This window comes from Oncorhynchus gorbuscha, linkage group LG05 (assembly GCF_021184085.1).
Source record: "Oncorhynchus gorbuscha isolate QuinsamMale2020 ecotype Even-year linkage group LG05, OgorEven_v1.0, whole genome shotgun sequence".
Classification (NCBI taxonomy): Eukaryota; Metazoa; Chordata; class Actinopteri; order Salmoniformes; family Salmonidae; genus Oncorhynchus; species Oncorhynchus gorbuscha.
The window spans coordinates 49971633-49986202 of record NC_060177.1 but is presented as its reverse complement, the minus strand read 5'-3'; the positions used below and the strand labels follow the sequence as shown (position 1 = coordinate 49986202).

General features: G+C 42.9%; 1 protein-coding gene across 1 annotated transcript in view; it reads right to left on the bottom strand.

Moving 5' to 3' along the window:
* Positions 1 to 245: 245 nt before the first annotated feature.
* LOC124034887 (versican core protein-like) overlaps positions 246 to 14570 on the bottom strand; it is a 49171-nt gene continuing 34846 nt past the window's right edge. Inside the window, exons 5-11 of the mRNA XM_046348290.1 lie at positions 12310 to 12423; positions 12000 to 12113; positions 9366 to 9524; positions 8686 to 8768; positions 1166 to 1310; positions 736 to 918; positions 246 to 631 (exon numbers count right to left, since the gene is read on the bottom strand). Coding sequence (XP_046204246.1) covers positions 468 to 631; positions 736 to 918; positions 1166 to 1310; positions 8686 to 8768; positions 9366 to 9524; positions 12000 to 12113; positions 12310 to 12423 — 962 coding nt within the window. The 3' untranslated portion in view covers positions 246 to 467. The remainder of the gene's footprint in view (positions 632 to 735; positions 919 to 1165; positions 1311 to 8685; positions 8769 to 9365; positions 9525 to 11999; positions 12114 to 12309; positions 12424 to 14570) is intronic.

Sequence of the window (14570 nt, the reverse complement as noted above, 5' to 3'; positions counted from 1 at the left end):
AATGTTTTGAATTCTTTTGCATAACACAAGCGCAATAATTTCACAAAAGCTGGTCTTTGCCTGTATCTTTTTCACCATGTAAGAGTTGAACAATCTTCAGTCTGTGTAAAATAGAGGACTGTCTAATGAATACACTATTTGGTTCGAAGTTCTTCCCCAGCACACTCATGAGAGGTTATTTTTCATTAATTTCCAGTAGCCAGTGGAAGGTATCCACTTTGGCGTTGTTATAAATTAGTGTTCCTATATCAGAATATTCTTTGAAAAGGCACTTCATTCCAAGATTCCATCATCAAAATGGTAAGAACATTTCACATTTCCTTTGGGTTTGTTTGTTTTGTTCCTTTTTTGTTCAAATGTATTTTCTTTTTTCATTCGTAAAAAAAAACCCATCTCCACATGAGTGACAGTCATGCATTCCTATTGTGCAGATTGTGAGCAGGCGTAACCTAGCCTAACCACGGCGATCACTGTCTTCTGTTTCTCCTGTTCACCGATCTCCTCAATCTCCTTCCTCGATGGTGAGGACGGTGTCGGGCCTCTGCCTCGTCGGACCGCCACTTGTAGTTGTTACTGCTGAACAGGCTGTATTTCTGGTGCCTCCTTGAGAATGCCCTTTGGGAGTTTGATGCTGAGGAAGAAACAATAGCACTTTGTCGGAAAATGTGGAGTGAAAACCGGTAAACAAATGTATCCTCACTAGAATCAGTCAATTAATCAATCTATTGTACTTACGACTCATGCAAGCAATTTTGGGGATGTCCCATCGGCCATCTCCACGGCAACGGATGGTTGGCACATGCCTCTGGATGAAGCCGCCCTTACACTGATACCTCACCAGAGCATTGATCTCATAGCGTGAACTCTTCCTGCCGAAGGTCTGAGCATTCTGTACCAGAGGGGGCTGATTACAGGCCACTGAGGAGAACACACAGGGGTAGACGGAAGAATGGATGGCTGAATGGATGGCTGAATAGATTAATGGATGGATGGATGGACGGATTGATGAATGAATAATGTACACAGTCAGTGGATTGAAATAGCTCTCAACAAGGCACTGCATGTTTTACATTGTGTAGTTGTGGTGAACACACTCCCTTTTTTTAAATATGGCGAAAAGTATTGTTTTCAAAAAAACAAAACAAAAAAAAAAACTTTGTCTTACCTGTGCCTTTCTTGCAGGTGAAGGTGAGGTGATAATTACAAGGCACATCGTTCCACTGGCCGTCCTCATGCCAGATCATCACCACACAGTCCTCTCCAGATGAGAAGAAACTGTCCGGCTGGTTGGGGCGCCAGTTTTCGTATTGCTGGTGGGGAGGGAAAGAAAAAAACACAAACAAACTATTATGAAAAGATGATCATCTTCATCATCATCAGTAGCAGCAGGCAGCATCATAATCATCGTCGTCCTCATCGTCGTCCTCATCAGCATCCACCTCAGCATCATCAGGTTTAGGATTATGTTTATTTCAACATCTTGGAGAAACATATATAAAATCTGAGGCAATACAATATAAAACACAAGTCAAATATATGATCAGTGTATCATCAATAAATCATAAGTCATAAACAACCAATTGGAATACCACTAAATCAAATAGGATCAGACCAGGATCTCCGTAAATACAACTTAGAGATGTTCCACTAGCAAGTGTCTCACTTTGTCCTACCCCATACAATACAGAAACACATACTCTGTCTCCCTAAGAACGACAGCTAACAGCATGCTGACAACACTGCTTATCTCTGGGGTACAATTGGAACAGTATGGTCAGTGATAGTCCAGTCTTAAGGCTACACAATCAGTAAATTCACTATCACAGTAAATCACACATATTTCTTACCCCTAACATGACCCACCAGTTCCCCTTGCTATTGCACATAAGTGTACCAAGTTAGATTCTATTGATAATAAAGGAACTTGGGCTTTTACCAATAATGTGTAAGATGCATTGTTTGATGCAACAGGAGGGAGCAATACTGCTGTTGAAAATATAAAACAAATGCCATTGGTTTCACATTTTCAGTCTGTGTTACCAATAGCCTTTCAGTATGTACTGTATACTGAACAAATATATTGCAACAATTTCAAAGATTTTAATGAGTTACAGTTCATATGAAGAAATCAGTCAATTTAAATAAATCAATTTGGCACTAATCTATGGATTTCACATGACTGGGAATACAGATAGGCATCTGTTGGTCACAGATAACTTAAAAGAAATGGGCCTCACAATGGGACTCAGGATCTCTTCACGATATTTCTGTGCGTTGAAATTGCCATCAATAAAATGCAATTGTGTTCGTCGTCCATAGCTTATGCCTGCCCATACAAGAACCCCACCGTCTCCATAGGGCACTCTGTTCACAGCGTTGACATCCACAAACCGCTCGTCCACAGGACACCATACACGTGGTCTGCGGTTGTGAGGCCGGGTGGACGTACAGCCAAATTCTCTAAATTGACATTTCAGGTGGCTTATGGTAGACATTAAATTATCTCGCAACAGCTCTGGTGGATATTCCTGCAGTCAGCATGCCAATTGCACACTCCCTCAAAACTTGAGACACCTGTGTCATTGTGTTGTGTGACAAAACTGCACATTTTAGAGTAGCCTTTTATTGTCCCCAGCACAAGGTGCACTTGTGTAATGATCATGATGTTTAATCAGCTTCTTGATATGCCACACCTGTCAGGGGGATGGATTATTTTAGCAAAGGAGCAATGTTCACTAACAGTGATGTAAACAAATTTGTGCATTTGAGAGAAATACGCTTTTGTGTGTATATTTTATTTTCAGCTCATTAGACATGGGACCAACACTTTGCATGTTGCGCTTATATTTTTGTTCAGTGTAGTTAGGTTGGTGAGGCAATTTCTGAATGTGACTGCTGTATGTGATTCTTAGATTCCCCACACGGGGGCACTATTTTCCCTTTTCCTGTTCAGATCAATACAGACTTTTGACACATCTGTAACTATTATAATGGTCATGCTGTGGCCCTATAGACATCACAGCAAAAACATTTGTAAATTACATGTATTATTTAAACACGTGTTTACTTATAAACAAGATCAGGCGAAGAGTTGTAAAATGTACTGTTACTTAGGGTAAGCTAAATAACTTTTCATTTTCCCCAACATTCAAACTGACCCCTCTGTCTCTCTGACTACCCTCTTAGCCTCTATTCTAACCCTCTCCACCCCTCTGTCCTCTATCCTCACCCCCTCCACCTCTGTCCTTTATCCTCACCCTATCCACCTCTCTGTCCTCACCCCATCCACCCCTCTGTCCTCTACCCTCACATCACCCCATTCACGCTGCTGCCTCAGAGACCCCAAAGGATACTGCAAGACCAGCTACACTATGACATAATTGTACAGTTTTCTGAGAGAGGCTTCACTTCAAAGCCAAACAAAGGAAGAGAAAAGAGGTCAAGGAATAAACTGAGCATGTAAGCCCTGCTCAGATACACATTTACACTGCTACAGAATATGCGCTGTGCAGCATGGAAATAGTCATGAGAAATATAAGGTTTCTACTAGAAATACAATGTCATGTTGCCAATTTGTAAGATGGTGGACACAGATCCATTTTGGAATACAGAATATTATCAATTCATCCATTGAAAGTATATTCCAAATGCTACACCAACAATATCATTTTCCTAAATCAGGATTTTTTCCCCGAACAAGGTGAGAGTGGGGTTAAGAGACGGAGGCTTCTCACTGCCTTGCTATCGTCACTGTACAATACAATATTAGAAGAGAAAACGTGCTATTTAGAACCTAAAACTGTTCTTCGGCTGTTCCCGCAGAAGAACCCTTTGAAGAACCCTATTTTGAAAAATATTTTCCAAAGAATGTTCTACATGGAGCCAAAAAGGGTTCAACATGGAACCAAAATGGGTTCTCCTATGGGGACAGCTAAAGAACCTTTACGGAACACTTTTTTTCTAAGAGTGTACACCAGAGGAGACTGCTGAGGGGAGGACGGCTCAAAATAACGGCTGGAACAGAGCAAATGGAATGGATTCAAACCATGTGTGTGATGTATTTGATACTATTCCACTTATTCCACTCCAGGCATTACTACAAGCCTGTCCTCCCCAATTAAAGTGCCATCAACCTCCTGTCGTGGACACATTTCCAACAACATACAATAGTGTTATGTCATCACATACCACATACAATATATGCCTGGAGTAATCAGTGTAACTCTGCTTCCACACACTACAATGCACACACACACACACACACACACACACACACACACACACACACACACACACACACACACACACACACACACACACACACACACACACACACACACACACACACACACACACACACACACACACACACACACACACACACACACACACACACACACACACACACACACACACACACACACACAAACAGTTGAAGTCAAAAGTTTACATGCACTTAGGTTGGAGTCATTAAAACTTGTTTTTCAACCACACCACACATTTCTTGTTAACAAACTATAGTTTTGGAAAGTTGGTTAGGACATCGACTTTGTGCATGACACAAGTAATTTTTCCAACAATTGTTTAGAGACAGATTATTTCACTTTATCAATTTATTTATAATTCACTGTATTACAATTCCAGTGGGTCAGAAGTTAACATACACTAAGTTGACTGTGCCTTTAAAAAGCTTGGAGAATTCCAGAAAATGTTTTCCATGGCTTTAGAAGCTTCTGATAGGCTAATTGACATAATTTGAGTCAATTGGAGGTGTATCTGTGGATTTAAAGGCCTACCTTCAAACTCAGTGCCTCTTTGCTTGACATCATGGGAAAGTCAAAAGAAATCAGCCACGACCTAAGATTTTTTTTTGTAGACATCCACAAGTCTGATTCATCCTTGGGAGAAAATTCCAAACCCCTGAAGGTACTACGTTCATCTGCACAAACAATAGTATGCAAGTATAAACACCACGGGACCACGCAGCCGTCATACCGCTCAGAAAGGAGACACTTTCTGTCTCCTAGAGATGAACATACTGTGGTGCGAAAAGTGCAAATCAATCCCAGAACAACAGCAAAAGACCTTGAGAAGATGCTGGGGGAAACAGGTATGAAAGTATCTATATCCACAGTAAAAGTCCTATATTTAACATGAAAGGCCGCTAAGCAAGGAAGAAGCCACTACTCCAAAACTGCCAAAAATAGAACTGTTTAGCCAAAATGACCATCGTTAAGTTTGGAGGAAAAAGAGGGATGCTGGCAAGCTGAAGAACACCATCCCAACCGTGAAGGACAGGGGTGGCAGCATCATGTTGTGGGGGTGCTTTGATGCAGGAAGGACTGGTGCACTTCACAAAATGTACAATGACCCCAAGCATACTTCCAAAGTTATGGCAAAATGGCTTAAGGACAACAAAGTCAAGGTATTGGAGTGGCCATCACAAACCCCTACCTCAATCCTATAGAACATTTGTGGGCAGAACTGAAAAAGTGTGTGCGAGCAAGGAGACAGACAAACCTGACTCAGTTACACCAGCTCTGTCAGGAGGAATGGGCCAAAATTCACCCAACTTATTGTGGGAAGCTTGTGGAAGGCTACCCGAAACGTTTGACCCAAGATAAACAATTTAAAGGCAATGCTATAAAATACTAATTGAGTGTATGTAAACTTCTGACCCAATGGGAATGTGATGAATGAAATAAAAGCTGGAATATATCATTCTCTCTACTATTAATCTGACATTTCACATTCTTAAAATAAAGTGACGATCCTAACTGACCCAAGACAGGGAATTTTGTAAACTTCCGACTTCAACTGTACATGTAGAGTATATATTGACACAGCTTCAGAGCTGCTTGGAATGCACTGCTGCATTGATCAGAGCTACCATCTCTCAGCGAGGCTTTTTGTTCAAATAGTCTGTTCAAAGCTGTGACCCCCCCCCCTCTCTCCCCATTCCTTCCCTAAGGCCCCCTGCAGGGACCCTGTTATTACGGTTAGAAAACACATCAGCTTCCTGCTTTGCTGACTGACTCAACAAACACCCGCGTGGGCAACCCCACAACAGCCCCCTGCATCCTCCACAAAATAATCAAACAGGCTCCCCCCCACACACACACACACACACACACACTACAATGCACACACACACACACACACAGTAGAATTTATACATGTCCTTAATTAATTGAGAATCAAGGCCGTGCGTGTTTCAGTTGAAGTCGGACTTTTACATACACCTTAGCCAAATACATATGAACTCAGTTTTTCACAATTCCTGACTGAATTTAATCCTAGTAAAAAATTCCCTGTTTTAGGTCAGTTAGGATCATCACATTATTTTAAGAATGTGAAATGTCAGAATAATAGAGAGAGAGAATGATCAATTTCATCTTTTATTTCATTCATCACATTCCCAGTGGAGTGGTTGAAAAACAAGTTTTAATGACTCCAACCTTAAAATAAAGTATGTAAACTTCTGACTTCAACTGTATATGTACTCTACCGTTCAAAAGTTTGTTGTCACTTACAAATTTCCTTGTTTTTGAATGAAAAGCACATTTTTCCCATTAAAATAACATAAAATTGATCAGAAATTCCGTGTAGACATATTAATGTTATAAATGACTATTGTATCTTCAAATGGCTGATTTTAATGGTATATCTACATAGGCGTACAGAGGCCCATTATCAGCAACAATGAAGAAGTGACTCAGGGATGCTGGCCTTCTAGGCAGAATTCTTCTGTCCAGTGTCTGTGTTCTTTTACCCATCTTAATATTTTATTTTTATTGGCCAGTCTGATATATGCATTTTTCTTTGCAACTCTGCCTAGAAGGCCAGCATCCCGGAGTCGCCCCTTCACTGTTGATGTTGAGACAGGTGTATTGGTGTACTATTTAATGAAGCTGCCAGTTGAGTACTTGTGAAGCGCCTGTTTCTCAAACTATACACTTTAATGTACTTGTCCTCATTCTCAGTTCTGCACCGGGGCCTCCCACTTCTCTTTCTATTCTGGTTATAGCCAGTTTGCGCTGTTCTGTGAAAGGAGTAGTACACAGCGTTGTACGAGATCTTCAGTTTCTTGGCAATTTCTCAAATAGAATAGCTATCATTTCTCAGAACAAGAATAGACTGACAAGTTTCAGAAGAAAGTTATTTGTTTCTGGCCATTTTGAGCCTGTAATCGAACCCACAAATGCTGATACTCCAGATAGTCAACTAGTCTAGAAGCCGGTTTTATTGCTTCTTTAATCAGTACAACAGTTTTCAGCTGTGCAAACATAATTGCAAAAGGGTTTTTTAATGATACATTAGCCTTTAAAAATGATAAACTTGGATTAGCTAACACATCGTGCCATTGGAACACAGGAGTGATGGTTGCTGATAATGGGCCTGATAACGCCTAGGTAGTTATTCCATTAAAAAATCTGCTGTTTCAAGCTACAATAGTCATTTACAACATTAACAATGTCTACACTGTATTTCTGATCAATTTTATGTTATTTTAATGGATAAATAATGTGCTTTTCTTTCAAAAACAAGGACATTTCTAAGTGACCCCAAACTTTTGAAATGTAGTGTACTTCTAATGTGTTTTTTTCTTCTTCTGTCCAGCGTCTTAAGCAAGACATGATTTAATACCAGTTATGCTAATACACTCTGCTCCCAGATAAAGCCAAGATACAGTAAAGCTGACCACCCACCCAGGCCCACTACCCTACCCCCCCTTCTCTCTATCTGCTGCCGTGCACAGGTGCTGCCCATCTGTGTGTCTGGCTGCTGGTTGGTGGCCCTTCCCCCGGGTGCCTGCTGTGCTTCCTGAGGAGAGGGAGGAGAGGGGGAGGCCTGTACCTGTCTGTGCCTGTCAGCTCCTCTCGATTCCGCATCACTGACACCTTCATTCCTATCTCTCTCAGCTGAGAGGGGATCCTGCTGCAAACGGACACAACTTATCTCCTGCCCCCCAGGCACTCTCTGTCCCTCCCCCTTCCAGCCTCCCCTGGTGATGGTGGGCTCTTATCTTTGAAGTGAAGAGTTAATCTGTTTAACGTAGCTGAAAGTAGTAATTAACCACTTTCCTGTTTCGTGAGGGGAATCTGCAGTAAGTTTACAAAACCATAAACAAACACACTTCCACTTGAGCAGACGCATAACGCTACATACTGAGGCACACCTAGTGGCTCTTTTTTTATTGTTAAAGTTTGTGAATGACAGAGATTGTTGTCATTGAGTGGGACCCGATGTCACTGGACATATGGTGTAGCGTGACACCAAGCCAGTGCGCTCAACAGGGTGTTGAGGACAAAGTAGTGTACGTCGTGAGAAAGTGACCACAGTGAGTTTATTTTTTCACTCCTCCAGGATAATCTTTTTCAATGTAACCTTTCTTTAACTAGGCAAGTCAGTTAAGAACAATTTCTTATTCACAATGACGGCCTATGCAGGACAATCCCGGGCGACGCTGGGCCAATTGTACGCCGCCCTATGGGACTCCCAATCACGGCCGGTTGTGATACAGCCTGGATTTGAACCAGGGTGTCTGTAGTGACGCTGAATTGCAGTGCCTTAGACCACTGCGCCACTCAGGTGATGGCCACCAAGACGGTGGTGTCAGCAACATATTTAACAGGATTCAACACTGTTTATTGAGGCAAAAAAAGTGTGAGAACCCCTTCTTACCATGGGCATGCTGTCGGTCCAGCGGAAGTCATTATCGTACATCTTATCGTTCAGGCCGATCCATTGGTAGTCCTGTCCAAGACCTGGCGTGCATGGCACAATGAAACACAGGAGGTCAATTATTTGATTCCACTGCCTCATTTATGTGTCTTTCAGTCCCTCCATAAACAGAGAGATCTCTCTGTCGAGACATTTGTCGTCTACTCTGCTGGCGCTGCCAACCAGCCAGAAAACTACTGAAGTCATCCACTATGCCTCTTTAACTTTTGCTCCACAGCCCATATACACTGATGAGATGAGCAAATGCTGACTTTAAGGCGAGCAGCATGGGGATACATGTGTTGGAAATCCCCTGGTGTTTCTGGAAATCCGTTCCAGATATATATATATATATATATATATATATATATATATATATATATATATATATATAGGATAATCCTACTATTGGCTGCTACCCTGCAGGGGTTGGGCCTTAGGAGGTATACTGTCTGTGACAAGCCGTAGAAGTAACTTATGTTGTTAATACTGTGTTATTGAGTATTCTTCTCTGCCAGAGTGTCTGTCTGCTTGCCTGTCCGGTAATGCAAATGCTTTGAACGACTAGTTGGTTGTGTCTTGTGTGCAACTTACAGTGTTGTTTGTGTGTCGTGTACGTGCGTGTGTGATATCACACTTACGGTTGACAAACTGCTGCTCATCATGGGAGAGAATGCTGGTGAGGTGTGCCCCCTGTACCCGACACTCCTTCTCCGCTGTATCCCAGTTCCTCCTCTGGGGGATGTACTTGTAGCAGTGTCCCTGGAACTTATGCCAGCCATAGTCACACGTCTGAGTGTCTGAGAGAGAGAGAGAGAGAGAGAGAGAGAGAGAGAGAGAGAGAGAGAGAGAGAGAGAGAGAGAGAGAGAGAGAGAGAGAGAGAGGAGAGAGAGAGAGAGAGAGAGAGAGAGAGGTAATATGATTAGTAGATACAAAGGTTACACGTATTCCAATACCCTTTCATTATTATTTCACTGAAAAATATAGAGTCTGCCTTAAGATTTAAGAATGTCCAATCTGTCCAACACCTGTCGGAGCCTGGTTCTATCTGCATGTTTATCTCTGTTTGTTACTAATCCTCCAGTGCATAACAAATAGATTAAGGAGATATTTGGGAGAAAGACAGAGAGCAGGGTACTGTGCGTCTGGCTCTGCTGCTATCTCGGACACACTAATTAGCGCTGTCGCTCTCGGTGTACTTCTCTCTCTCAGGGTCAGGATATGGCCGCTGTCTCCTTTACCCCCCAGCACCACTAAACGAGTGGTGAGGTCAAACAAAGAAAGACACTCAGGGTCGACAACAGCAGGAGTGTCACACGAACATCCTGGATAGCTGTGTGTACTGTGTCTTCCCCAAATCTCAGGTCGACGCTAAACAATTGTAAGGTTATTGTTCTCAGCATAGCTAATTAAACGTGAAATACTGTAAGACCACGGTTTTGGAATGTAATTGATATAGCTCTGTTAGGTGAATAGTTACAGGGGTTCACAGGTCACATTCTGCATATATGGATAATTTTGTTGGGAAACCCCTGAATTGGTACCAATTAATATTCTAGAATATAGTTGAGCATCAGCTGGCAATTCCTAATATAGATTAGCATCAGCTGGCGGTTCCTACAGCCGTTACTGTAATTGGAACCATGCCAGGCGTTTTCCAAAATAAGAATCTAAGTATGAAGCATTACACATTGTTTAGCTATCAATCCCCTCAGTTTCTAACAGAATAACATCTCCTAACCTCATTACACAAGGGCTGCATTTACATAGGCAGCCCAATTCCGATCTTGTTTATACTTATTAGTCTTTTGGTCGGCTCGGAAAAAGATCTGATGTGACTGGTCCAAAAGCAATTTGTGGAGAAAAAAAATATCAGAATTGGACTGCCTGTGTAAGCACCATTTTTTCAATATCAGATTTCATGAACCATTTTGATTGTAACCCTGTCATGATGCAATCATGTGTGTGTTGTGTGCTTGTGTGTACTACTGTGACACGTCTATTTACTTCTATTTACTATTTACTCTCTCTCTCTTGTCGTGGTTACTCCCTCGATACAGCTGCACAACCCTATGGATTAATCGTGGCCTTTTCTCTGTTTGTCCAACCTTACTGTTTCTCCTCTGGCACGAGACCCTTAGAAAACAGCTGGGTCTTAGCACACAGGATCCGGCCCTGGCTCGCTGATGAGTGAAGGCAGCAACATTCGAGGTGTGGTTGGGACAAACTGGCCAATGTGGATGACGCCCTTGGTCAACACACTAGGGTCAAAATGGGGTGCAGCGAAGCTATAGACTCGAATAAGAGGCTATGAGTTAGTCTGGATGGCATCATCCTTAGTTATCACACCCATCAATGTCAACGAGTGTCCCGACCCAGGTTCTGTGGAACAAATCCAGTAAGGTCTACTGATTCCTTTCACATTCACTGCTTAAGACCAGTGAATGATTGCATCATTGTTGAGCTGATTAAGACTAGCACACCTGTACTGGTAAATTCCTTTACAACTTGACTGGGTGGGCATCAACCAAATGTCTGTGATTTCTTTATTAGGCCATTGTGTTTCCAGTCATGTGGAATTTGTAGAGACTGTAGCCCCTGGCAATGTGTTTAGTAACACTACCCTATATCTTAATAGTATGAGTGCCTGAGGCCGACACTAAGGCCTGTAAAATGTGGATGTCCTGAAGACATAAATAAAGATGTTTATGACTCAGAGACTGTCTGTGAGTGGAACGCAGCAGGTGTTATGGAGAAGGCACTGAATGGAGCTGTACTGTGAGGTGGGAGGTGACCATTCCATTTCTACTCTAACTCCAGTGTTTTAATGACTCGGTCTCGTCGTCCCACTCTATTTCCCAAGGGCGCAGGTAACTGATCACATATAAAGATGGATCACACATACACACACACAATATCTGGAGATACGTCACTTTTCTCAAAACAATGCCAAATGTCTTCCCTCTGTTACCTAAATTCAATGATGTGTGATGTCTTTCGGTGTGAATTAGAAACCAGCGATGGAGCACCTCACACCATTGCTACGAACAATGACGTAGTTTATTTTACTCGGTCATATTCTCCCTTGTATGTACAAGTGCTCTGATGTGTGGATACACTGTAGGTTAGGACATAACGTTTAAAAAGCCTGAAAGCCTGGAAGCCTGAAACAACCTAAAAACCAATATCTGATCAAATGATTTGATTCAGCTGATTATGTTCGACACGGAGAGGATCATACTGACAGATCCCGTGGAAATTGTAACAAGCATACCTTCATCACAATACAATCCAGCATAGCTCGGGAGGCAAACACAGGTGAAGGAATTCATGCCGTCAATGCAGGTACCTCCATTGCGACAGGGGTTGGATTGACATTCATCAATGTCTGAAAATAATTTAAAAATAACATGGGTAGATTACACTGCATAGGTAAACAAAAACAATGTTGGCACATGGCTAATGCCCCCAACGCTACACCAGTAAGCCACCAAAATGTGTCCTCTTTCAAATGTATTTCATTAGCATATAGAGAACTGATCATCACACTCTACAACGCTTAGTAAAAAACATTCTTGGCATACCTGTTTCACAACGATCCCCACTGTAGCCAGGGGCACAGCTGCAGGATTGGAAACGTCCGCTTCTGTAGCAAGAGCCCCCGTTCAGACAAATGTTCTCAGTGCAGGAGTGGATGCCTGTGGGTTAGATCAGAAGTAAAATGAGAAAAACAAACATTCAATTGATATCACATTCTAGAAGAAGACAAATGTGAAATGACAAATGTTAAAAAGTATGATATGATGATATTATTTCCATTACACACAATAGCATTGTATCATTTTTAAAATGACATACCACCATTTTTAAAATGACATACCTGCAATCTCAACAACAGTCATCTGGCCCAAATCCATTCCAGTCTCAGCTGAAGTGATAGTTTCCACTACCTTGATGGGGGGTTCACCCTCGACTAACGTAGGTCCTGATATATTATCATAGTCCACACTTTCCTCCTCCTCAGACACAGATGAAGGAGTGCTTTGGATCATAGAGACCGATTCTGTCTGGCTCTGTGTTTCAGCTGTCGATACAGTTGTGTACTCTGGCATTTCCCACATTGGCATCTTAGTGGCAGGAGTAACAACTTCAGAAGCCGTCTTTCCTTCGGGACTGCTCTCAGAACCCGCTGGCTCAATTTCAGCCCTGGGATGCGTGAGAGAGGGTGAATCAGTGATGGCGGTTGCAAGTTCTGCCTGAGTAACAGAGAGGGATGGGGTGGTCTCCTCTGCTGTGTCACTCTCCGGCTTCACAGGGGAAACTATGGTCACCTTTTTCTCCAAGCCGCTTCCTGAGCTGCTTTCAGAGCCGGAGGAGGTCAATGCTGACTGAGTCACAGACGGGTTTGACACTTCCTCCGAGCTGCTCGATGAACTGCTCTCTGAACTTGATGACGCATGCTCAATCTTCTGAGCCTCCGTTGGGACACTGCTGAGCGTGGTCGCTTCTACCTCAGGTGTTGTGGTGGTTTCAATGAGGGAAGTTTCCGACTCAACCTGTAAGGGCTCTGTAACACTCTCATAGTCCACTTCTTCATCAACGTCTGTCGTGGGTGTTCTATACACTTTAGTTTCTAACACTTTCTCGGTTAGAGGAGAGCCAATGGCAGAAATGTCTGTTTCTTTGACCTCGGCCTCTTGTTCGGAGCTGCCCTCTGCACTAGGAGAAGCATCCTCTGTTATAGGTACCTGGCTTGAAGCTTCAACCTGTTCCTCTTCCTCTGATGTAGATGGTACAGCATCAGTCTTCACTGGAGAGGCAGTGGAGACACAATTTGATTCAGAGCTCTGAGCGGGTGTTGTTAAAGTGTCAACAGACTGGCTTGAATCTTCCTCAGGCGGCATGGGTCTGGTTGTGGGCATTGCCGTTTCCTCAGAAAATATGTCCGGTTGGGAACGATGGGTAAATGCAATCTCAGACAGGCCCTCTTGGAGCGAAGCCTCAGGTGTTGTCAAGTCTGGTTTGGGGGAAAATGTTGCGACAAACTGGATCATCACATTGGCCTCCGTTGTCACCTTAGTGGAATGGACAGAGACAATTGGAGGGGCTGTACTAGCCAGGAGAGGAGCTTCTGGTGCAAAACCATCTGTGGCGAAACTCTCACTTGTCTGGTCCCCTGAGCTGTTGTCATCTGTAGAAGGTAAGACGGAGTTGCTTTCAGTATCATCAATAACTGACGGTTTGTCAGAGCCTGCTGGTCTCTCTGTTTGCTCCATGACTTCACTCTCTGCTGTTACAGATTCCTGTGAAGATGTTGTAGCTTTCTCAGTGCTATACATAGAAGAAACTGTAGCAGCTGGTGAGTCTTTGGTAAACATATGAGGAGTCTGGTCACCTGAGCTCTCCTCCTCTGTATCAGGTAGGACTGAGCTCACAGTGTTTCCCATTGAACTGGAAACACCCGGTGGCTGTTCTATGCTTGTTGATTCCGTCTGTTTTGTTCCTTCACTCTCAGCAGTTATTTCATCAGAGGCGAGGTCACTCTCTGCGCTGTACAGAGAAGACACTTTTGTAGGTGCCATCTTTTCACTATGTGCTCTTGTGGTCATTACGTGTGGCATTGCTGTGGTTGTCACTTGTTCAGTGGCAGACTCTTTGGTAGACATGTCAGGGGTTTGATCACCGGAACTACTTTTGTCTGTAGAGGAGAGGACTGGGCTTGTCTCCGTCTCATCAATAACAGGAGTAGATGACGGCTGTTTCGAGCCTGATGGCCTCTCTGTTTCTTCTGTGACTTCAGTCTCTGCTGTTACAGTTGCATGTGAAGATATAGTAGGTTTCCCAG